The following is a 25279-nucleotide window of genomic DNA, read 5'->3' as shown; positions in this document are numbered from 1 at the left end:
CACCCTCCCGCCCTAAGAGCTGGAAATCGGAAGAGAAAACGTGGCTATTGCGCATGCACACACGGCCCTCCCCGCTCCCACCCGAGCCCCTTGACACCCCAGTAGCAACTTTGCTAGACGTCTGTGGACCGGTTCCAGGCCCACTGTGAAGCCAAACTGGCGGAAGCCGGTCCCCTCTGCGACGTGGAATCTTTCCCTTCCCTTCCTCCGGTCTTCCCCACTTGCAAGGGGCCACCTCAACCCTTTGCTTCTCAGGGTTTTGCCGGTCGTCAAAATGGTCGCAGACAGGCTTGTGGAGGCGAAGGCTTTTCATTGGCTAAGCTCTCGTACGGCCCCGCCCACTTTCTCCCTCTGGGCTGCGCCTGCTCTGGGCTCCGCTACGCACGCGCGGCGGGGGCGGGCCGGCTTGCGGGCGGGGCGGGTCTTCCGTGTCGCTGTCGCTGCTTCAGCCCCGCTTCCTTTGCTGCTCTGGAGCTGCGCTGCCGGCGTTGGCGGCGCGAGGGAAGGGAGGGGACCGGCGGGTGTGTGTCTGTGTGTGTGTGCGTGTGTGTCTGTGTGTGCGCGCGCGCGGGGGGCGCCGCGGTGCTAGCAGTTCCCCTCGCGCGGGGCGGGCGGCCAGAGTGAGCAGCAGTCGGCGAGGCCCTGGACGGCGCCATGTCGGCGGGTGGCCCATGCCCGGCGGGAGCCGGCGGCGGCCCAGGGGGCTCCTCCTGCCCTGTGGGGGTCTCCCCTGGCGGGGTGTCCATGTTCCGATGGCTTGAGGTGCTGGAGAAGGAGTTCGACAAGGCCTTCGTGGATGTGGATCTGCTTTTGGGCGAGATCGATCCGGACCAGGCGGACATCACTTATGAGGGGCGTCAGAAGATGACCAGCCTTAGCTCCTGCTTTGCGCAGCTATGCCACAAAGCCCAGACTGTGTCCCAGATCAACCACAAGCTTGAGGTGAGCCTCGGGGGCTGGCAGCAATAGCATTCAACCCCAGGCTGTCCGAGGTCGTTAGATCCCATTTAAAGCACTAGGAAAATGATCCTTAAAAACCTACCCACTGGACACCTCAGCTTCGAATGCGATGGAGAGTGCGTTTTATACGTGAGTGAAGCAAAGGAGTGCGGAGCGGGTGGGGGAGGAAAAGGATGCAGACTGATGTGTGGGTCTCCAGACGTCCTGTCATCCACCTCCCAGCATCTCATGCGGTGGGGACAGGAGCTAATCACACTACCTGCCTTGTAGGTGTTATTACCAAGATCTTCTGTCGGGGAATACCTCAACTCTCCTCTTCTGCTTTGATAATGACAAGCTAGATGATGTATTTTCAGACAGATGCAGCTCTGATTATTTTCATCCAATAGCCCAGATCAACGTCCGTGTCTGTACACAGAGACATGCATGAACTTAGGGGAATCCGATCAAAGCTCTTGGGGAAATGTAATGGAATATATATGTTCCTATCTACCTTCTCAGTTTACATTCACACTTGGCAGATATTACGGGCAGCTATGTCTTTAGAGCTGTCAATATTCAAATAACTTCTAGTATTGAGTGAGATGGTATGTCTTTGTATTTTACAGTATTTTCCCTAATTTCAGACCTTTGAGACTATGTAAAGACAATCCTTTGCTTAGGTCTCTAATCAGAGCAAGGGGAGTGTGATTGCAAACAGGAATTCCAAACCTCCCATTTTGTGTGGAAAATTCAACTAGGCCAGTATTACAAGATTTAGAAATTATGGTGTACTAACATTATATGGGAAACCTTTTAAAAATAGACAATTTCAGTAGAGAGTAGCTCTTTGATTTTAAAAAGGATTAAAAAAAAAGAGAGATACTTTGTTATGTGTGAAGTTCTTTGTGCCTTAGCTTTCTTAAGAGCTCCTCTTTACTGTTAACTGTAATAATGATAGGGCCTGTTGTGTACAGATTCATGTGTATGCTAGATTGGTTTCCTGTCCTTGCTTAGTGCTCAACAGTCTTTCATATTAGTTAGCCATGAAAAACATTTGCCACTAATATTTGATTAGCATCTTACATATTCAGGATGCTATGGTTTCTTTTTGGAAAGAGTGGGATGAAAGTACTTATGTAAAAGCATTAAGTGTAGATAAGGCTGTCTCTTGATTTTTTTTTTTTTTCTCCAATGAATGGTAATTCCTAAAGCTGAGTTTTCAGGTAGTATTTAGTGGCTTTTAAAATGGTATTTTAGCTTTAAAGATCAAAGATTAAGAGTAGCTTTTGCCAAATAACTTACATACCATCTCCATATTTAACCATATACTGGAGATAAGTGGCTTTTAAAACATAAAACAATTTTAACTTGTTTTTTAAATGACCTAAGGAAGCTAAACAATAGTACTTTCTGATGTTAGCAATAAGGTCTGATTTTGAGAAAAATATTTTTTTCCCTATGACTAGAAGGTATTCAAGTTTTTTAAATTTTTAAATAATTTGAAAGAATATTTCTCTACTAGACTGTGCATGTAATAACTTGCGTGTTTTTTTTTCCAGGAAATTATACTTACATATTCTAAGTCCATGTCCCATCTTAGGAAGTAGCATTACTTCTTAAAGTAAAGAATGCTAGCATATCACAGTGTGTGGTTTTCAGTATAATTGCAACTCTTGATTCAGAGACCTTAGAAATGATGAGGAGGATAATTTGGTTTTTCTGCTTAGTATATTCAACTATACATGATTCACCTGTGACAATTTTTATACATAAGACATCTTACATAGTTTTCGTATTATAACTGTGTACTGCTGTGAAAAGACTTATGGCCAGTCACAACTTTCCAAGTACACCTAGTGTGCCATATTCAGACTCTTGGGATGTTCTGTGAACTGTTGACAATCTACTGAGATCCTCAGTGTTAATCTTATAAGAGATTTTGGTGCTTTCTTACTCAGTCTTAATTTTGTCTCAATAAGTAAACTAGGCCTTCTGACTAGTCTTTAAGGATGCTGAAGTCATAGGTGACGCTGCTTGCTATCCGTGTAATAAACGTATACCAAGTTTAGTTGTTTCAGAGATTAGTACTTATAATAGAATGTTTTTATAGTCTCAAGACATGGATAACTCCAGGGTGGGTAATTTGTATCCGTAATCTCAGTCTTTAGATGGTGGAGACAGGAGGATCAGAAGTTTCAGGCCAGTCTGGGCCACATGAAACCCTGTCTTAAGAAAACAGATATAGATAAATGAATAAAACAAACAATACTTACACAAAAGGAACGTTCATATCCTTCCAAAATGCAACTTTTACTCTGTCCTTCTGTTTTTAGGTAATACTACATCAAATTAATCTAGTGGTTGGGAAAACACTTTTTTTTTTTAGTATAGAGTAGAGTTTATTTAGGACATGGGAAGGGGAGTTGAGAAGGAAGTAGAGATGGGGGAGTGGGGTTGGAGGGGGGAGAATAGACTGGACAGGAACACGTGGGGGGAGGAGAAAGGGGTCAGAGAGGGAAGAGAGAGAGAATAGGAGCTGGAAAACACTGAAAAAAATTATTAGTTCCCTTTTAAATTAAATATAAATGCCATCCATGTAGCAGCTTTTTGCAGTAAGTTATATTTGGCAAGAGATGTATATAAAGGACTACGTTTGAAGAAAAAAAAAATCAGAATATTTTGAGTTGGCACTATTTCAACTTAAATTTCTCAAACTTTTACCTGCCTGAGAGTTCCCGCTATGGTGAGACCGTTGGTTGAGGCCCAGCTAGAGTCACCAATAAAATAAGAGTAACAGTGGCAGTAATAGCCATAGAGGACCAAAGGCCATGAGCCAGTGCGTTAAAATAACTCACCTCTGTTTTGGAATGTATGCTCTGTTTGCTCCTTTTAAGAAATAATAGCAAAACAATACACCTAGACTGCACATGGTGGTCCTTGCCTATAGTCCCAACACTATGGAAGTGGAGGGGGGAAGATCAAAGACACCCTCAGCTATACATTGAATTTGGGACCATCCTGGGCTACATGACACCCTGTTTCCAAAATCAAAAAAATAAACCTTCTATTACATGTCTTTCTTCCACAGTAGCTGAACTTGTTAATGTCTCTTTGAAGTGATTTAGTGTGCAAATCATTACTAGAGAAGTGTTAGGCCTTGGTCAAAAGTTATGTTGACATTAAACTGATGATATACTTGATTTTGTGCCACTTTAAGTTTGTACTGTTGTATTTATTTGTTGGTGGATTGGTGTGTGGGTGTGTGTGCAAAGGAGAAAGTTCAACATCAGGTATCTTCCTCCTGTTTTGAGACAGGATCTCTCAGTGAACTTGGAGCTTGCCAATTTGGATAAACTGTGCTGGCCGGTTAGCCCCTGGCATGTCCTGGGGTGGCAGATGCCTGTCCGGGTCTGGCTTTTTACTTGGTTGCTGGGATCTGAACTTCAGTGCACATACTTGCATAGCAAGCATTTTATCAACTGAACCATCTCCCCAGCTCCATTATTTTTATTTCTGAAACAGGAACTCTTGTCATTGCTGCCTCCATCTCTGCTTCTCCTATCTCCATCTCCCTGAAGGAAGTACTCTCAACCCAAGACTGTAGTGGACTAGTAGAAATTAAGATAAGAGATACAGAAATACTATTTCACATTGTATAAAATCAGTGTACTAGAAAGTGGAAAGTATGATGGTGCTCATGGTGCATCTGAAAATCTGGGGAATTGTTGAATGTACACAAGAAGTGAGATGCCAGATAGATGTGTATTGGCAGGTAGCGAGCCAGACTTGCCTTCTTGCATAGGCTATGCCGTAGACTAGAGCTTTATCATAACAGGAGCAAACATTCTTAAACTAGATGTGTGTCCCAGATAGATTTGATTAGACTCTCCTGGTTATAAAATCCAAGTTTTAATGTAATAGGCTATCCTGGCAGAAAGTTTGAGAAAATAAGAGTGAATGCAAGAAACTCTTCAAGAGTTTCAAAGTATCCATGTGGCATTATGGTAGTATAAACTAAGTGATATATATAAAGTGTTCAGAGCACGAGAACCTTAAAACGTAAAATTCAACAGAGTCCAGAACTGGATTAGAGGGAGGGAGGGATGAAGGAATTTCGGACAACTTTATGATGCATTGTTCTTGTGTCTGGACAGATGGATCTGTGACATTATTAGCAATAGTGATATATAGCTAACCTTATGGATCAGTTACTATGGATTAGACTCTGTCTTAAATTTGTTTTTTACATATTCATCTCATTTTCACAGCAGTTCCTTAAGAAAAGCTTATAATTATTATGGAAAGGATGTAGGCGGCCCACACCAAGCTAAATAAATCATTCTGTACAAACAAATTGATGTTAGGAGGGGGTTGGGGAGACAGTTGAGAAGCATCCGGAAGAGGTGGGTATGGATGCATAGCTTAGAAAGGCAAAAGTAGGCTTCAGGGAAGGAATTACTTACTTTATTGTGTTTTTCAATGAAAAAAACTAAACTTGAACATGTTTATATTTAAGGGAAAAGCTGAATACTGTGGGGTAATATCAAGATGGGTAATATTAAGATGCTGGGTACAGATAAGACACAAAGAGCTGGCACAGTAAGTGGCTTTGCATTATTTATATAGTAAGGAGTGAAAGGTGATGAGAATAGATGGGGTGAGAGGGTTGCCAGGATTTCTTTTCTTTTTCTTTCTTTCTTTTTTTTTTTTTTTTTTGATTTTTCAAAACAGGGTTTCTCTGTGTAGCCCTGGCTGTCCTGGGACTCACTCTGTAGACCAGGCTGGCCTCGAACTCAGAAATCTGCCTGCCTCTGCCTCCCAAGTGCTGGGATTAAAGGTGTGTGCCATCATTACCCGGCTAGGTTACCAGGATTTCTGTGTGATTCTTCTTTCACTTTTCTTCTCTAAATTAGCTCAGGTCAGTTGCTGAAATAAGAGGAAGGACTCGAAGAGAGTGGAAGAGGTTGTTGTAGATATACATTAGGGGAAAGTCCCATTGCCCAGAGATATGAGCTGCCAGGCAGTAAAGGACCTGGTTGGTGTTGCTGATCATAAACATGACAGTCAGTGTGCCTTGTGGTATGCCTTCCCCAACACTATTGTTTAAGTATGTAAACTAGTAATACTTAGTAATGCTAGTAATACTTAGATTTAGCCAGCACCAAAGCAAAGAAATGTGTTAGATGGACAAGGAAGTTGTTGAAATGAACGTAGTAATGATGAAGAAATGGAGGCATTTAAGGTGAAGGAGATGTAGGCAGAGGAGCTGGTCTTAGGTAGACACAGTGGCAGAGAAAGGAAGCTGGGATCACATTTCTGGTAGGGAAGTGTATTTGTTGGTACTGTAGTCACTAAGTGCGCCGCCAGCCCCAATTCATGTTCACCAAAGTGATGCTGAGAACTAGTGTCTTCCAAATTGGGTAAAACTCAGGATCCTTATTTAGGACTGACAAGCTCTGTAGGATCTGACCTCTGAAAGATGTATCTTGCCATTCTTTATTCTTACTCTTTATGATCCAGGTATAGACCTTTCAAAAGCACTGACAATATTCTCAACTTCTTTATTTCAGGACCCTTGGCACTTACATTTTGGGGACACAAGAGAGCCTGACTGACTCTCTCTCTCTCTCTCTCTCTCACTCTCTCTCTCTCTCTCTCTCTCTCTGTGTGTGTGTGTGTTTTAAAACTTGAAACTAAAAGTTGTGAATATTAATATATATTAATTTAGGTGGGGATGGACAGTAAACATTTAAGTTTCAATATGAAGTCTCTGCTGGCCCCTTGGGATTCTCCTGCTTCAGGCCCCCAAGTATTATGATGGCAGGCATGCAACCACATTGTTAATGTTGATACCATTTTAAATTTAAAATAGCTTTTCCAAAATCAAATAAAATGAGTGAGCAGAGCAACATTGTTTTCTTTATTTTTCAAATCTTTTAACATCTAGCTTAATGGAGTAGTAGTTGGATTCTTGCATCTATTTTTGTGTTCAGTTTTATTGTGATAGCATTTTGTTGCTAGGAAGAAAATTTGACCAGGCAGAGAGCTGTAGCTTGAAAGGGAGGAGGTGTATTCTGATAGCCCTGTCGGATAACTGTCTTGTTTCCTCTGGTGGGAACCCAGGAGGCAGAGGCCTGAAGATCTGGTGAGTTCCAGACCTTCATGGTCTACAAAGCAAGTTTGAGGCCAGCCAGGGCTATACAGAGACACTCTGTTGTAAAACAAACAGTTTCTTTAAAGAGGTGATAAGAGATACTTTCTTTGGAGATCAGACAAGATGGGATGTGTTTATAGTATGTGGCTGTAGACATGAGATCGTTTCTTTTTTTTTTTTTTAACAAGTTTTTTTTTAAAGATTTATTTATTATTATATCTAAGTACAATGTAGCTGTCTTCAGATGCACCAGAAGAGGGTATCAGATCTCATTACAGATGGTTGTAAGCCACTGTGTGGTTGCTGGGATTTGAACTCAGGACCTTCGGAAGAGCAGTCAGTGCTCTTCACCACTGAGTCATCTCTCCAGCCCGAGATAGTTTCTTAAAGGCTGGCTGTAATGTAGAATCTAAAGCAGTAGGATGAATTGTTCATACAATGGGTTTGTCTTTAAATTGTTTTGTTTTTAGTACATAAAACAATGGGTTTCCTTATGACATTTTCATACATATTTATCTTTGTACTTTTTTCCTCTGTTGCCTACATCTCTGTACTTATTTCTGCCACCTCTCTACCTTCCTACACCCTCCCCCACTGGTTTGTTAATAAATAATGGTCTGTCTAGCAGGTTGAGTAGCTCTTTATCCAGGGATGATTATGTAATATCATGCATGGATCATTTTTAAAGTGGTTTGCTGATTTTTTTTTTTAGCTCCTCCAGCTTTTGATGCATCTTACAAAATTTTTAAATATTATATTTGTTAGTATTTCCCATGTCATCAAGACAACCCTTAGGTTTGGGGAAGTTATCAGGCTCATGGTAATGAATTTCAAGTTTCCCAGGATTGTAATTTTCACTAAAAAACTCCATTTTCATCTTTACTAGCACACACTGTCATATTCAGTCTCAGGAATGTATTTACCACATTTTAATCTAAATACTGGTTTCTCCCGTTTTTAGATTTTATTTTTGAGACAGGGGCTCACTGTGTAGTCCAGGCCATCCTTTAATTCCTAGTCTTCCTGTCTTAGCCCCTCCGTGCTGGGGTTGGATATGCATCACCACATTCAGCTACTTGGTCCTTCTCCCAAGTAAGATGCTCTTCAAAGGGGAAAAAGCCCAAGTTTTAGTCAAACAGTTGCCCAGGTGTTTTTTCTCTGAGATAGCATATGTTCATTTACAGTAAATATGCTTTGCTTCTGTCTTATCACATAGAAGGTTAAAGAGACATGTACTCAAAGATCAAAACTTGTAAGAATTAGTGATTTTTTTCTTTGATTCATAAAGAACATTATGAGGATACTGAATGGCTGCCATGCAGAAAATACCAAGTGCTGGTGCAGTCTATGCCCTTAGGGGCCTTGCGATCATGTGCCAGCACCGTACTAACCAGATCTTTTGCATGTTAGTGCAAACATCAGCCTAGTAGAAGTGCAAGCAACGTTTTATTACTATGAAAGTGGCTTGCACCTGTGAGAGTGTCCCATGGGACGTGGGAGGAAACTGGTGATTTAGTAATGGCTGAAACTCTTTGCAGAAAGAGTTTCTTATGCATTTCTACCCCACTGAGTCTTTTACTTTCTCTTACATAGTTTCTAATTACATATAATATATGTGTAATATATATAAATAATAATGTGTTAAAGTTATTTTATAGGATCCTTGGACATTTTATCTTAACTCTTATTTATTTATTTATTTATATATTTATTTATTTATTTATTTATTTTTAAAGATAGACAGGGGGTTGGGGATTTAGCTCAGTGGTAGAGTGCTTGCCTAGCAAATACAAAGCACTGGGTTTGGTCTCAGCTCCAATCCAACAACAAAAAAAAATGGTCAGAAATGCCTCTCAGAAGTTTAAGACTTATATTTCAAAAATAATGCTGCATACTAATTAGCATACATTTAATTCTTTTAGGTCTGTTCTGTGTACCAGGCCTCTATAACCTTAGTATGTTCACTCACGTGTGTGTGTGTGTGTGTGTGTGTGTGTGTGTGTGTGTGTTTTCAGATCCCAGTCCTGTGTTAGGTATATCATTGGAATTCTGTGGATGTGTGATGGTGTGGACAACTAGAAATAAAAATATTTTCTCCTATCTAGACTGCAGAACAATTCGGGAAGAAATAGTGACCAGTGAATTTAGTGGTTATGATTATATAGAAAAAAAATTGTACTAACTGGAAAACATTTTCTTGCAAAACTTTCCTAAGCTACATAAGAAAACTGTTTGAAGGTTGACATGAAGTAGGAAGGTCCTATTTTCTGCTTTGAAAAATGACAGGTTTGATACTGAATATATTTTCAGTGTATAGTATTATATTAGCCTTGTGTTTTAGAATGCAATTCATTGTTGGTTTTTTTAAATATATATATAATTTTGAAGAGTAGGAAAGATACCACTTTGAGCATAGGGAGAAAAAGAAAATAGAGGAAGATCCTTTATATAAAGAGTGAGTTAAATGATAATTTGAATAAGAAAAAAGGGACTAGAACAAAATACTCCTTCTACTTACATTGTCCCTTTGCTCTTGCCACAAGTGAAAAGGCCAATGGAGAATGATTTGGCTTCTGTCGGATAGATGACAGTCCTTTATATAACAATCGCATAGTACATCCTGTTAAAAGCACTTGTGGGACGGGGGAGTGGGGGGGAACATGATATATAGGATGGCTGTGCATCTTTTAGTAGAAGCAGATAATATGTAAAGGTTTTCTTACTATTTGAGACATGAATATTAAATAACAGTACATTGAAATAAGTTTGTGTGTGTGTTATGTGTGAGTGTGTGTTGTGTCTGTGTGTGCACATGTGTGTGTGTGTGTATAGGTGGGTGTATGTGTAAGTGTATGCAGGTGTTTGGGAACATGGAGGCCAGAGGTCAGGGGTGTCTTAATTGGGTGTCTTAGTTGCTGTCCACTTTATTTTTGAGACAGGGTCTCTCTCAATGACCTTGGTACTCACTGATTCAGTTAGGCTGGCTGGGCAGCTTTCAAGCCCCAGACATCCTGATTCTGCTGCTCCAGCACTAGAATTATGGACTCATGTTACAAAGGGTGAGTTCAATGGTTAAGAATTATATTAGGAGCTGGAGCGGTGTTGGTGCACGCCTTTAATCCCAGCACTCGGGAGGCAGAGGCAGGTGGATTTCTGAGTTCAAGGTCACCCTGGTCTACAGAGTGAGTTCCAGGACAGCCAGGGCTACACAGAGAAACCCTGTCTAGAAAAGCCAAAAAAAAAAAAAAAAAAAAAAAAAAAAGAATTAAGGGGAAGAGAGAATTATATCAGTAAGGAACTGTCTTTAAAAAGATTTTACCAGTTGGTTATCAAGTATCAAATAGTCAGCCATGAAAACATACATACAAGTAAAATTGTACAGGTCTTATTTAGGAAGAAATATATGAATGTGTGTGAGTATGTGTGCGTGGCACATGCAGTCCAACAGTTAATGAGAGAAGAGGCTATGAATTTGAAAGAGAGCAAGGAGGGATATATGAGAGGGTTTAGGTGGAGGAAAGCAAAAGGAGAAATGGTGTAATTATATCATAATCTCAAAAATAGAAGAGAAAAAGGTTTTTATGGATGGATGTTTTTGCCTGTTGTATATAAGTACAGCATGCGTATGCCTATTGTTTTTAGAGGTCCAGTTCTCTGGAATTAGAATTAAAAGCTGTTATGAGCCTCCAGATGAGTGCTGAAACCCAGTCCTCTGCAGTGAGCTACCTCTCTAGCCTCAGGAATCGTCTTGATAGAATAGTTTAGAAGACTAAGATGGGGAACGGAACAGTAATGAGTCATTCAGGGAAGGCTGATAGTAATCCTACAATGCTCTGTAGGTAAAATGTCTCTCTGTATCTCCTTCCATTTCTGGAAGGATATCACTTTTTACTTTATGAAGTATATTTTAAAATTTTTAACTTACTTTATGATTGATGATTGACATGTAATTGTTATACTTATTTATAAGTATCATTTTGATACATTTATTATGGTGAGAACATTTATAATCTGCTTTCCTAGCTATTTTGAAACATACACCTTATTGTTAACCCCAGGTATCTAACTGTACAATAGAACACAAGGATGTATTCTTTCTCTCTACCTATGGCTTTGTATCTCTAATTGATTTTACCAATCCCCACCTCTTCAAATCCCCATACCTCTGGTAACCACTTGATCCTCTGCTTCTATGAATGCAATTTTCTAGGTGCCACATTTAGGTGAGATCATGCAATATTCAGCTCTCTGTGTCTGGCTTATATCATTTAACATCATATCCTCCATGTCACTTTACATGGTATTCTTTTGTTTCTTAATACTATCCCATCATGTTCATATTCACCATTGTGTGTGTGTGTGTGTGCGTGCGCGCATGTACCATATTTTCTTTGTTCTTTTATCCATTAATAGGTACCTAGGTTGATTCCTTATCTTAGCTATAACAAATGGTGCTACAATAAACATAAGATTCCATATATCCCTTTGATGTACTGATTTCGTTTTCATATTCCCTAAATTGTAAGATTGCTGGCAGTTATTTCTTTAGTGTTTTGGTTTCTTCTTGGCTTGAAGAAACACCATTCAGTCTTCTATGATGGCTATACTATTTAGGTTTCTTTTTTTTCCCTCCATAATCTTGCTAGTGTTTTTCTTGGTTTGGTTCCTTTGATAGTCACCATTTTAACAGGGTGTGTACATGTTTGATATTTTGTTATAGATTTGATTTGTATTAGTTCAACAGTGATCCCTGCTGTTAAACTTTTTTTTTAATATACCTGATTCTAAATGTTTTATAAAATATCTACTCATGTTTTATCCATTTTTAACTGGGTTTTTTGTTGTTTGTGTGTTTTGGATCTTATCTCCCTATCAGATACATAGTTTGCAAATACATTCTCCCACATTGTAACCTGTTTCTCTGGTTGTTGGGTTTTGTTTTGATGTTTCTAGTGTGTTACAGTTCCTTTGTTTATTTTTGGGTTGCTACCATTTGTCTTAGTTACTTTTGTATTGCTGTAAAAAGGCATCAAGGCCAAGGTAACTTATAGAAGAATCAGTGTACTGACTCTTGACAAAAGCTAGCAAGAGTACACAGTGGGTAAGGGACAGACTTCTTCAATAAATGGTACAGGGAAGGGGGAATGCACATAGTGCTGGGATTTAAGATGTGAGCCACCACAACCTGTGTTCTGTGTCTTTAACATACTTTTGGGGTATTAATTAAAGTTGGAGGTTGAAATCAATTGTTGTTGCAGTTTTTTGTTTGTTTTAAAAAAAAACTCAATGGGTTAAAGTATAATCTGGTAATTCCCATAAATTACTTTAATATCGATTATTGATCACCTTGAACACAAAAAATTCACAGTGATCTCTGTTTCCTTACTAAAAGTGAGCTTTTATTCACTTACGCCCTCTCTTCTTCCTTCCCTTCCTTCCTTTTCCTTACTTCACTTCCTCTACCTCTCATAGATGTGCTGACATCATAGAAAGGGCTCTTTGACCTAAGTGAACAGTACAAAATAAAAGATTTAGGTAGTTAATTCTCAGTAGTTGACTGTTTGTTCAAAATATAAGTTAAAGTGTAACTGAGGAGCTATTAGCAAGTGGTGGCTGCTGGGAGAGGGAAGGTCGGTTTCTCCCAGGATTCAGCCCTGAACAGCTACATCCATGCTTCCCATGGATGGCCCCACACTCAGGCACATTCCGGCAGTGCCAAGTGGACTCAGTGGATTGGATGGATGGATGGATGGATGGATGGATGGATGGATGGATGGGTGGGTGGGTGGATGGGTGGGTAGATGGATGGGTGGATGGGTGGGTGGATGGGTGGATGGATGGATGGGTGGGTGGGTGGGTGGATGGATGGATGGGTGGATGGGTGGATGGATGGATGGGTGGGTGGGTGGATGGGTGGGTGGATGGATGGGTGGGTGGATGGATGGGTGGATGGGTGGGTGGATGGGTGGATGGATGGATGGGTGGGTGGGTGGGTGGATGGATGGATGGATGGATGGGTGGGTGGGTGGGTGGGTGGGTGGATGGATGGATGGATGGATGGATGGGTGGGTGGGTGGGTGGATGGATGGATGGGTGGATGGGTGGGTGGGTGGGTGGGTGGGTGGGTGGGTGGATGGATGGATGGATGGATGGGTAGATGGATGGATGGGTGGATGGGTGGATGGAACAAACAAAGATAGGAGGGAAAGGAATAATGGAGGATGGGAGAGGAATTGTAGTAGAGGGAATAGGAAGTGGGCTTGATTAAAATCTATTGTATGCATGTACAGAGTCTTAGACACTACTGTATGCACTCAAGTAACACACACAGTTGAAGTGGAACTGCAGAATATCATTTCACTTTGAATAAAAAAGTAGTAACACGGCGTGGTGGCGCACACCTTTAATCCCAGCACTTGGGGGGCAGAGGCAGGTGGATCTCTGAGTTCGAGGCCAGCCTGATCTGCAAACTGAGTTCCAGGACAGCCAAGGCTACACAGAGAAACCCTGTCTCGAAAAACCAAAAAAAAAAAAAAAAATAGTAACACAAGGACACTTATGGTATACTATTTCTTTTGTAAATATCTTTAATGAAATTGTTCTGAATAAAAGGTTTCATATTTATTATAGAGGGCACAAACGTATGGTCTACAACAATGAGAAAAGATTCTCAAGCAATTTTTTTTTTTAACGTTTAAACTAGTTTCAAGTTTATTTGGCTGTGTGTCCTGGATGAGCTGTTTAAATCCTGATTTCCATTTCCTTAACTGTAAAAAAAAAAAAAAAAAAGTACGATAAGTAGAGATAATGTCCATGCCTGCCATATGGTGGCTAGATGCTTGCTTTGTGGGAGTGTGGATATTATTGGCACACTTACCACATACTGCAGTAACATACACAGTTTTCCTCTGGTTGCCTGCTTGGAACTGCTATTTCCACGGTGCTGCCCTGGAAATCAGAATTGGATGCCAGAATACCACTTGGCCACTGACCACCTAGTCTTAAAAAATATGCAGCTTTGATTATAGTACCTAAATTTTGACGCAGTCATAGTAGTCATAGATTTTGTGTTGTTGTAGGTCCCTTTCTAGAGTTCAGCCCTGTTAAAGAGTGACTATTAAATAGTATGCAGAAATTTTAAATTGAGTTCTAAATAACCTAAAGTTTATCCATGACTAAATTTTCTTAGGAAGATTGCTTACATTTTAGTCAAGAAACTAAATATTAAAGAATTTAGAGTAAATTTGAAGCAGTCTTATTCCCAAGATGTAAAATAGCACTTCAGATTTTGATGCCTGTATCTTCTATTTTTTATTTTATGTGTATGGCTGTTTTGTCTGCCTTGTATGTCTGTGAACCATGCATGTCTGGTGCCTGTGAAGACCAGAAGAGAGCACTGGATCCCCTGGAACTGGAGTTACAAATAGTTGTGAGTCACCATGTGAATGCTGGGCATTGAACCTGGGTCCTCTGAAAGAGCAGCCAGTTCCCTTAATTACTGAGGCATCTCTCCAACCCCAATATTTTTATGTTTAGCAAAATGTAAGGAAATTACTTCATTTAATTGAACCTATATAATATATGACTTTCAAATTGAAGACCCATTCATTCACAGCCCTATTTTTCTTGTCCTTTTTGGAGGTAATTAGATCTAGTTTTTATTTCAATCTCTTTTGCTAGTAACATATATGGATTTTGCATGTATTAATACATCATGCTATTTGTGGAGAAAAAGTAGATAACTAGACGATATATGTCTGCTATTGAAATATATGGTATAGTCATGTTCTTACTAGAAAGGCTGAAAAACATTAGTTCCAACTTCTAGTTTACAAGAAATGCAAAGAATGAAAAATGCATCAGAAGACATTACAAAGAGAAAATCAAGACAGAAAGAAAGGCAGCAGTAGGTAAGGAGATAAAAAATTTTTGTAGATTAAAAAAGCTGAATTTAAACTTTCTTGGATATGCTGGGCTAAATACAAGCTACATATATACACAGAGTATATATATTAGGAAAAAAATTTCTTTTTAAATTATTTCAGAGGTCATAGAATCCTATAGGGTTTTTTGGTTTTTTATTTTGTTTTGTTTTTTGTTTCTCCAAGGACTTTCTAGACCAGGCTCACTTGTACTTTAAAAGAGCAGGCTTCAGAGTACACTGAACAGTGTCTAGTGGGATGTGGCTTAAATCTTTATAATTTTTTCTTTGGTGGATAATTTGTTGAATAAGGGTTATAAACCACCTATATGGTACTGGTAAGTTTTTTCTTCCTGGAGTTGCTGTTCAAGATTTATCAAAGGTGATTAAACTGTGTCTTAGGGCTGGTGGTAGAGTGCTTGTCTAATATATACAGGGCCAAATTTGACCCCCAGTGCTGAAAAATCAAAAGCAAAACCTGTTATATACTTATGTAGACAACAGTGAAAAGGAACTACTATTATAAAGGAACAATATATTTTATATATTACATATGCTTACTATATATAAGGATTCAGTTGCTGCTACTGTTATCTTTTTTTAAATGTTGCCCCCCCCCCCAAAGATTGATTGATTGATTGATTGATTGATTGATTTTTGCATATGAGTGCTTTATCTTCATGTCACCTGGGTACCAGAAGAAAGCATCAGATCCCAGTATTGATGGTTGTTGGTTGTGAGCCACCATGTGGTTGCTGGGAATTGAACTCAGGACCTCTGGAAAAACAGACGGTGCTCTTAACTTCGGAGCCATCTCTCCAGCAATTATCTCTATTTGCTATTATCTCTTTTAAGCACTTAAATCATAATGAAATATCAGATTTGGCATAAGAAATAGTCTAGATCTGACTGCATTGTCTAGTGTGATGTGGCTGTTGTGTGTACTTGAAGTATGGCTAATTCTGATTTAGATATGGTGCACAGATACCTACATAACGGACCTAATGATGGCATAAAAAGTAATAACTCAGTAAGTGTTACACTGATTATGTTTATATATGTTGTGCTAAATAAACAATACGACAGAAATGTATTTCGTCCACCTTTTTACTTGTGTGTGTATGTGTGTGCGTGTCTGTGTGTGTGTGTGTGTGTGTGTGTGTGTGTGTGTGTGTGTGTGTGTTGGTGGTGGTGGTGGTGGTGGTGTGTGTCTGTGTCTGGCCTCCAGACCCTAGTTATTACTATTCCCTACTTATGTGCTGACACCCAGATTGACTTTTTAAAAAACATTTTTACATTGTTTGCCATATCAGGTCTCTGTGCCACCATGTGGGTCCCCCAGGTGTTATCAATTATTATAGTATAGTAAATTGGTATAAATTAGGTTATCAATTTAATGGCAAGTACCTCTATTGAAACCATCTACTGGCCACTATTTATTATTAAAATCAGAAAATTTTGAATCAAAATATCTGGCTGCTTCTGTTGCACAGTGTTAGTCTAAAACATCACAGTTTTCCTATTACAGTAAAAGTGGGAAGTGAGACTTTGTGACCTAAAGAAGACTCTGATAAAAGAACCTTTGTAAAAAAGAAAAAGAAAAAAGAAAAAGAAAGAAAAGAAAAAAATGTCTTTAACTTAAAAGAGGGAAATTGAAATCACAAACGAAACCCAAGGGCAAACTCTCCAACAAAACTAGGTATGAAGGTGCCTTCACAAACCTTCAGAAAATGGTGGGTTGAAATAGCAGGACATTCCCATGTCTCATGTAGAAAACTTCCTGTATGGCAGAAGGGTTTCCAAGGCGTCCAGACACAAGTCACCAGCAAATACCAAAGGGAGAGACTTTCTCCTTGACTTGAAAACTGAAGTAGGCAGGTCACAGACCAGAGAACTGCTTCGAGGCTACAGTATTCTTTATTGGTACCCCAGTGTAGAGGAATGCTAGGGCAGTGAGGCGGGACTGGGTGGGTGGGTGGGAGAGCAACCTCATCCAAGCAGAGTAAGGGGGGGGGTGGGAAAGGGGATAACATTTGGAATGTAAACAAAATATCAAATATTCTGTATGGGTATAGGTCTCATACCAACAAGCTAAAGATTCAAAATGTCTGGGGTATACTTTCAGGGTTTTAGAAATTTTCAACCAAATCTCCTTTTGTGAGTGTATGAGTTAGGGGTGGGGGAGGGGGGGTTGGTGTGTGTGTTTGGGGTATTGACCATTCTCCATCTTAAAAAAAATCTTACTATCGATTTATGGATGGTAGATGGATTGGCATATGTCATGGTCTTCACATGGAGGTCAGAGAACAACCTGCAAAGTCTCACCTCCCACCTTGGTTTTGTTTGTGTTTCAAGACAGGGTCTCACTATGTAACCTTATCTGACCTGGAACTCACTATGTAGGTCAGTCTGGTCTCCAACTCAGAGAGACCTGCTTGCCTCTGCCTCCCTGGAGCAGTGAATAAAGACATGTGCCACCTCATCAGGTTGCCATCACCTTGTTTTGAGGGGCCATCTGACTTGTTCTTTCTGCTGCCGTTATATACTCCAGGCTAGCTCTCCCTCTAGCTTGCTAGTGATGCTCCTCTCTCCTCCCGTTTCCCTTGAAGGCTACTGGGATTGTGGGTGCGTCCTTCCACATTCGGCTTTTTATGAGGGTTCTGAGATTGAGCTCAGTTACCAGACTGGTGCAGCTAGCACTTCTACACACTTACTCATCTCCCCGGCCCTCCATCTTTTTTTACTTAGTTTTGAGACATGGTCTCTCATGGAGCTTGAAACTCATCAATTAAGCTAAGCTGTCTGGGAAATCAGCTTCAGGGATCCTCTTGTTTCTGACCTGTCTTCATATATTGCTGGTGGGAACACAGAATGGTTCTACTGCTGTGAGGTCAGTATGGAAGTCAATGTAACAGTAGTTCCTTTAAAAGTTAGTTGTAGAAATATCACAGACCCAAAATTTTGACTTCTATGTATGTACTCTAACCTTAACCTTCACAACTTCTGTCCTGATGCCAATTCTAACAGTTTTTTTTAATTGAATATTTTATTTACATTTCAAATGTTATCTATCCCTTTTCATCACCCCTTACTCTGCTTCAATGAGGGTGCTCTATCACCCACCCATTCCTGCCTCACTGCCTAGCATTCCTCTACACTGGGCATCAAGTCTTCACAGGACCAAGGCCCTCCCCTCCCATTGATGCAAGGCCCCTTCAGCTCCTTCAGTCCTTCCCCTAACTCTTCCATTGGGGTCCCTGTGCTCAGTCCAGTGGTTGGCTGTGATCATCTGTATTGGTCAGGATCCGGCAGATCCTCTCAGGAGACTGCTATATCAGGCTCCTGTCAGCAAGCACTTCTTGGCATCAGCAATAGTGTCTGGGTTTGGTGTCTTCATGTGGGATGGATCCCCAGGTTGGGCAGTCTCTGGGTGGCCTTTCCTTCAGTCTCTGTTCCACTCTTTGTCCCTGTATTTCCTTTAGACAGGAGCAATTCTGGGTTAAAATTTTGGAGATGGTGGGTGGCTCCATCCCTCAACGGGAGGGCCATGCCTAACTTCTGGATAGGGTCTCTCAACAGGTTCTCCCTCCTCTTTGTGGGTATTTCAGCTAATGTCCCCATGGGGTCCTGGAAGGCTCTTGCTTTCCTGGCATCTGGGACTTTCTGGTTGCTACCCCCAGCTCCCTAACCCCCATTGCTACACACCTCTTAAGAATTCTCTGTTTAGCTCTGTTCCCCATTTTTTAATAGGGTTATTTGGTTCTTTGGAGTCTAACTTCGTGAGTTCTTTTTATATATTGGCTATTAGCCCTCTGTCGGATATAAAACAGTTCCTAAGTTCATTCAGCCGTGTAGACTTTGAGTCTGGTTAATTTGGGTGTGTGATGTTTTGATTTGTTTGTATTGTTTTGGTTTTAAATAATAAAGTTTATTTAAAAGAAAAATAAAAAGTATGCTATGACAATTATTTTCATAGCATTTACATAAAGTAATCTAGAGCTTTAAGGTATATGGCATACAAAGGTTAGATGTAAATGTTGTCATTTTATGTAAGGAACTTGAGAGCATTCAGGACCCTGACATTTACAAGAATCTTAGAACCAATCACAAAGCAACTTTCCATTTTATAACCCAGAATTTCCTCCTAGATACAATCAAGAAAAGTAGATTTAGTATTTAGCAATTGACAGGTAGTTTTTATCAGTATCATGTTTATCACCCAAAGGGGTATCCCTTGAAAGTAAAAGAAATCAACAAATTTTTAGTGAAAATCCCATAAAATGAAAATATACTATAAGTGAATCTTAAACACACTCTTGATGTAAAAGACCAGACAATGTACAGTACATTTGCATTTGTATAACATTAAAAAACACCACTCTTTTTTAAAAATTATGTGCTCATTAAATAGATACACTTATTTTTGTTAATATGTTATTTGTGCATTGCTCTGATGTAAACTATACTGAATAAAATTGTTATAAAAAGGAGGGGATCACTGGGGCTAGAGCTTAGTGTTAAGAGTGTTTGCCTAACATACACAAGGCCCTGGGTTCTAGCCTCAGCACCACCAACAGTGACAACAACAGAGAATGAGAAGGCCTGAATTAGGAGGCATCTACAGGAAGGAAGGAAAGAAAGAAAGAAACAGTGTCTTGGTTTCTTTTCGGTCTCTTCTGTTTCTTTTCTGTAATAAAATAAGCTGACAGGAGCCACACATAGGGCCACAGCCTGTAATCTCAGCACTGGGGATGTGGGTGGGGGTGGGGAGGCAGGGACAGGTGGAACTCTGTGAATTCAGGACCAGCCTGGTCTTCTTGTGGTTCCAAACCAGCCAGAGCTAAACAAACAGTAGCAGCAAAAAAAAGCCTCCCTGGGTACAGACGCGTGACACAAGCCTGAAGAGCTGACTATGTTCTGTCCCAGAATTCATGTCAAAGTAAAAGAGAGAAACAACTGGACAAAGTTTTCCTCTGACCTCCACATGCCTATACCTTCTGATACTTCTAATAATAAGCAAAATAAAAATTAAAAATTTCTTCTCTGGCAGAAGCAACTTAAGGAAGAAAGGTTCTTGTCTGCATCACAGTTCCATGTTATAGTCTGTCATGTGGCAGTCCTAACAGGAGGAGCTTGAGACAGCTGATCACATTGCATCTGTCAGCAGAGACCCGTAAATGCTTGTGTGCAGTGCTCTGCTCAGTTGCTTTGTTTTATACTCTGTAAGCTCCTCTACCCAGAGAATAGTTCTTCCCACAATTATTGTGGTCCTCCCACATGAATTAACACAATCAAGATCATGCTTGCACGCGTGCGCGCGCACACACACACACACACACACCTCAGGTGATTCTAAATTCTGTCAAGTTAGCAATTAACACTAACCATCACATGGGACAGTATGTTTGTCATTACACAATCTGATTTGATGAACTTGTACAGTATCTTTTTTTTCTTTTCCCTCTCCAACCATCCCTGACAAGTAATTTCCCAAACCCCGGTCCCTGGCTGTCTCTTCTCCATGTACCTCTGTGTTGGGGTATTAATGCGTATCTGCTCCTAGTCCCAGTGCAAGCCTCAGCTTTGTACTTCTTTCTTTGTGGTGCTCTTATAGGACAGTTCTGTGATTTACCCCGAGATCAGCATATTTAAGGCCTGTCTTCTTCTTCCTAAGTAAGCTGTTATCCGAATCTTAACCGTTTGCCTCAGTAGCTTCACTTCAGAAAGGTTTTTGTTTTGTTTTACACTTTATTTTTGAATATATTGCACAGTGTCGCAAGTCTTCCTAATAATGTTTCTGACATTATAAAATCCTTTATTTCCATTTATAAAATTGCCATGGCAGCAGATCGCTGTTGCTGTAAGTTGACTTTCCTTGGAGCTGAGCTAATTCTGTATGAACTACCTACATTTGTTTTTTCTGTGACAGTATAGTTCTCTGGCCTTTCAATTTTTAAACTGAAAGTTAAAGTTAAAATTCTTTTGAGTTGAATAGGAAAGAAGAGTGCAGGCGCTGGCTAGCTGGGCACAGCAAACATAAGGGCCATGTGCAGTTGACAGTGGTGAAGCAATGTCAGCCGTGTAGAAATGGAAAGCTTTGGTGGAATGAATAAGCCCTCCTGGGCGGATTTCTGCTCTAACCGAGAACTTGCAGTCAGCTCTCATGCTTGGGCTCACTGTGATCTCAGCACTTGGCCCTTAGAATAATTGCTACACAGTACAAAGGGTAATTTTCTGACCAAAAAAAAAAAAAAAAAAAAAAAGCCACAGCTTCCTAAGATGAGGTTTGAGCTCCTATATTAATTAGGTCATGCAACTGAATGTGAGGGTCCCAAAATATTGGCGAACAGGAAAAAGGTTTCTGAATGTGCGGCAACCAAAAATTAATTCAAAACCAAGCACATACTGAGTCAGCACCTGCCCTTGTATCACACAGCCTCATGGCGGCCTTGGTTCTGAGTCCACATGCAGTTTACACTGCACACTGTTGCAACACAGTACTCATGACTGAAGCGTGCAGGCTAAGATGCAGGTTATGAATGGTCTGTTCTTACAGATATGGATGGCTTACAGAAAATGAAGACAAGGCTTTCTCAGCATTCGTCAGCATGGAAAGCTCACATTAGATATCCCTGGGTTACACTGTATGGGAATGTTAGAGCTCAAAAATTGCTGTTTTGACTTTCTGACTTTAGTTTCCTTAAAAAAAAAATGTTGAGCCAAGGAGATGGCTCAACAGGTAAAAGCACTTGCTGTAAGCCTCACAACTTGAGTTTAGATCCCTTGAATCAATGTGCATAAGTGGTGTGTGTTTATAGTGTGAGGTGTGAGACAGAGGCAGGAGAATTCCCCAGAAGCTTGAGGGTAGATACCCTGGAGTATGCACTGCAACAGCAAGCAAGAGGCACTATACCTCAAGGTCAAGGTTAGGAGGGCCAACACCCAAGGTTGTCCTCTGCCCTGCACACACAGGTTGCAGCACTCATGCAGACATTTACATGCATACAGATAAGCAGATAAGCATTTTGGAGGCTGGAAAGATGGCTCAATGTTTAAGAGCACTTGCAGCTCTTTCCGATGACCCAGATTCGGTTCCTGGCACCCACGACAGGTAGCTCATAACCATCTGTGATTCCAGCTCCAGGGAATCCAATACTTTCTGGCTTCATCAGGTACTTGCACATACATGACGTGTACACATCTAGACCACACACATAAATGAAGATAAATCTTACAAATAATAGTAATTATTATTAATTTTTGTATTGTTAAATGAATTTTGGCTTGGGATTAGGAAAGAATTTCCAACAACTTCCAAAATAGTCCTAAGCATACTTCTGCATGCAGAGCCTTAGTCTTGGCATTGACAGTTGTCAAATCGAAATATTGATCAATTCTGGAAAATGTTGAAGGTGCTCTACCTAAGGTTTGGACAACCTTGTGACATGTTGTCATCTATGAAGTTAAAAATTGAGAACCGTGTAATCAAGCAGCAAAAAACTACAACAATAAAGACAACCTTATGTTTTAGATAAGTTTATCATTTTGTGTTGAACTGCATGCATAGCTGTCTTCAACCACACGGGGCCCGTGGACTACAAGTTAAGCTTAAGTATATACTACCGGTGTTTTATAGTAACACATCCTCAGTTAAGAACTATGTAAAAATTTAAAAAGCATACCTTGTTATGCAAATTATTATTGATCTTTAATAAATGATAAATCATATGATTGTTTTAAATAAACTTATTTATTAGGAAGTGTTTGTGTACTTATTTTATATAACTGTGTGACTATGTGACTAGGGTTGTGTAGAAATCCAGTGAAAAGGGTTATAAGAAAATGAAAGCAGTTCAGTTTACAGAGGAATTACCTAATAAGCATGCATGAGGACCAGGATTCAGCCCCGAGGCACTCATAAATAGAGCATGGACACACACCTCCAGTTTGAGCACCCAGGGAATGGAGGCAGAAGGATCAGAAGTTCAGGGTCATCCTCACTACATAGCCAGTTCAAGGCAGCTTGGACTAGAAACCGTTTGAATGAGTGAATGTTGCCAATGGGAAAAGTTTAAGAAGTCTAATGCAGGCTGATAGTTTCTGTGTTGAAGACAGAACCCCACTAGCATGTTGTTCATGTTAGTGGACCACTGTGATGCATACCGTCTGAACAGGAAGGTGACTCTATATCCCACACTTCTGTAATTTAGAAGCTTCGAAGATAAAGATGAGAAGGCCTTGAAAGGGTTGGTGAATGTGAGCCATGTAAAATGGAAGTAACCTGTGTTAGTAGAAGACATTTATAGTAGAGTTCTCTTGCCACTTAACATTCTTCACACTTGGTTTCTGGTCAGTTTCATTTTTTATTACATTTTTATTTACTTATTTGTGTGTGCACGTTGAGTCCTAAGGATCAAAGGCTTGGCAGCATGTGCTTTTAACCAATGATCATCTATCTTGAAAGACCTGCTGTCGGTTCAAATGGATAATTTGGTTAGTTAGTGTTTAGGTTTTCATCTCAAGGATTATCTCTTTGTCATTTCTTGAATAATAATAAAGAAAATTAAGGACCCTTAATGTTTTCTGTTGCTTTATAAGGCACAGTTGGTGGATCTGCGATCGGAATTGACAGAGACTCAAGCAGAGAAAGTTGTTCTGGAGAAAGAAGTCCACGAGCAGCTTTTACAGCTGCACTCCACTCAGCTTCAGCTTCATGCCAAGACTGGTCAAAGTGTTGACTCTGGGGCCATCAAGGCAAAATTGGTAAGTAATGCAGAACGTGCACTTGTGTGTTGGTGGGTGGAGAGGTGATTCCTAAGGGAGTTACAATTATAAAATGTGTTCATGGTGAAAGTTCAAGCAATAGAAAGTTTATTGTCATAGTCACCAATAGCATCTGATAAGATCAATACCCATCTGATAGAATAGAAAATAGTCTATTTTCAGTTGTTTGTATAAATATATTTAAAGGCTAGTAGAGCTATAACAAACAAGTTTTTGTTCTGCTATCTGTTGGGGTTAACTCAGCTGCTGTAGCAGAAAACCTGAGTAGCATTGAGATTGTTCTTCAATAGTTTTGTTGGTTTTTCCTCAACTAACCTGAGGAAGGCATCTCAAAACTGATGCAGCCACTCTACATGTACTAGGAGTTAAGGTTCTTGTTTGGTTGTATTCTGACATACATATGTATTGGCTATAGTTCCAGCCTCGGGATTTCCTCATGTCTGTGTCTAGTTAGGAACAGGAAGAATCTAAAGAGGGACAGAAACATTCTTCTTAACTGTATTGGCCTTTGTAAAACAAGGTTCAATGACTAAATCTCCTTAGTAATTTTCGTCAGCCCTCATTCACTTAGCCCTAGGTATGTGTTAGTCTGTATATCTTGGTAAAAATTGAAGTGCTGGTAATACTGAGAAGGGGACAGTAAAGTGCCACCAAGTTTCTTAGCTCTCAGAAGAATGTAAGCATTTCTGCTGCTACTGAACACTATGTCATGTCTGTATATTTCATTATGAGTTCCCTCTAATTAGCCATAACCATCTTAATTAAAACTGTCTATTTAAGTAGACAACAAAATTGTAAAGCTTGTTTCAATTCAACCTATGGATTGAGTGTAGTCTGTATGCCAGACATTTGGCTAAATATGTGGTGTCAGCAGTAAGAAAGATAAAGCTTAGGAGAGAGAGGTCATGAGACAGCACTGTTGGTGTGATGAGTGTAGGACATGTTTAAGTTTTACTTAATTATGTACATTGGACTCTGCTTCAGCGTTTATCTTCTCCTCGGGTCCTCATAAACTGAAGGGCCGTGGATCTGTGTTAACAGACATCCTAAAAGTTCTGTTGACTCTAGAGAACCCTGACTAAGACAAGCTATGTGATGTTAACATTGAAAAACATTTTACATTTTCATTAGAAAAGAGTTCCTTAGCTTTTAATAGATGCTATGGAGAAATAATTATTGGGCCAATTGTATTGACTAATTTTAACTGTAAAATTCTTAGTGTAGTATTATAACTGTTGTTTATAGATTTGCAAATATATTTGTGCTAATGAGCTCTACCCAACTGATACTCAACATGTGGGAATTTTCCTTGTAATGATAATACCACTAGATAACTGATTTGTTTGATGGTTTTCTAATTATAAAACTTTTTTCTTGTATCTGAAGTCTGTCCACTCTGTGGAGGATCTGGTAAGTCTTGCGTTTCTCTTGCTTTACCGTGTCCTGCTGAAATGCTCGGTGTGTTATGTGTTAGCTGT

The 25279-nt window shown here is 40.0% G+C and overlaps 1 protein-coding gene across 2 annotated transcripts in view; it reads left to right on the top strand.

Moving 5' to 3' along the window:
- The first annotated feature begins 428 nt into the window (after positions 1-428).
- Positions 429-25279, top strand: part of Gopc (golgi associated PDZ and coiled-coil motif containing) — a 45101-nt gene continuing 20250 nt past the window's right edge. Inside the window, exons 1-3 of one of the 2 annotated variants that reach the window (NM_001199272.1) lie at positions 429-942; positions 23616-23780; positions 25188-25211. In NM_001199272.1, coding sequence (NP_001186201.1) covers positions 655-942; positions 23616-23780; positions 25188-25211 — 477 coding nt within the window. In that variant the 5' untranslated portion in view covers positions 429-654. The remainder of the gene's footprint in view (positions 943-23615; positions 23781-25187; positions 25212-25279) is intronic. The other variant, NM_053187.3, reaches the window with a different exon arrangement.

Source organism: Mus musculus, chromosome 10 (assembly GCF_000001635.26).
Source record: "Mus musculus strain C57BL/6J chromosome 10, GRCm38.p6 C57BL/6J".
NCBI classification, from domain to species: domain Eukaryota; kingdom Metazoa; phylum Chordata; class Mammalia; order Rodentia; family Muridae; genus Mus; species Mus musculus.
This window is presented reverse-complemented; position numbering and strand designations above follow the sequence as displayed.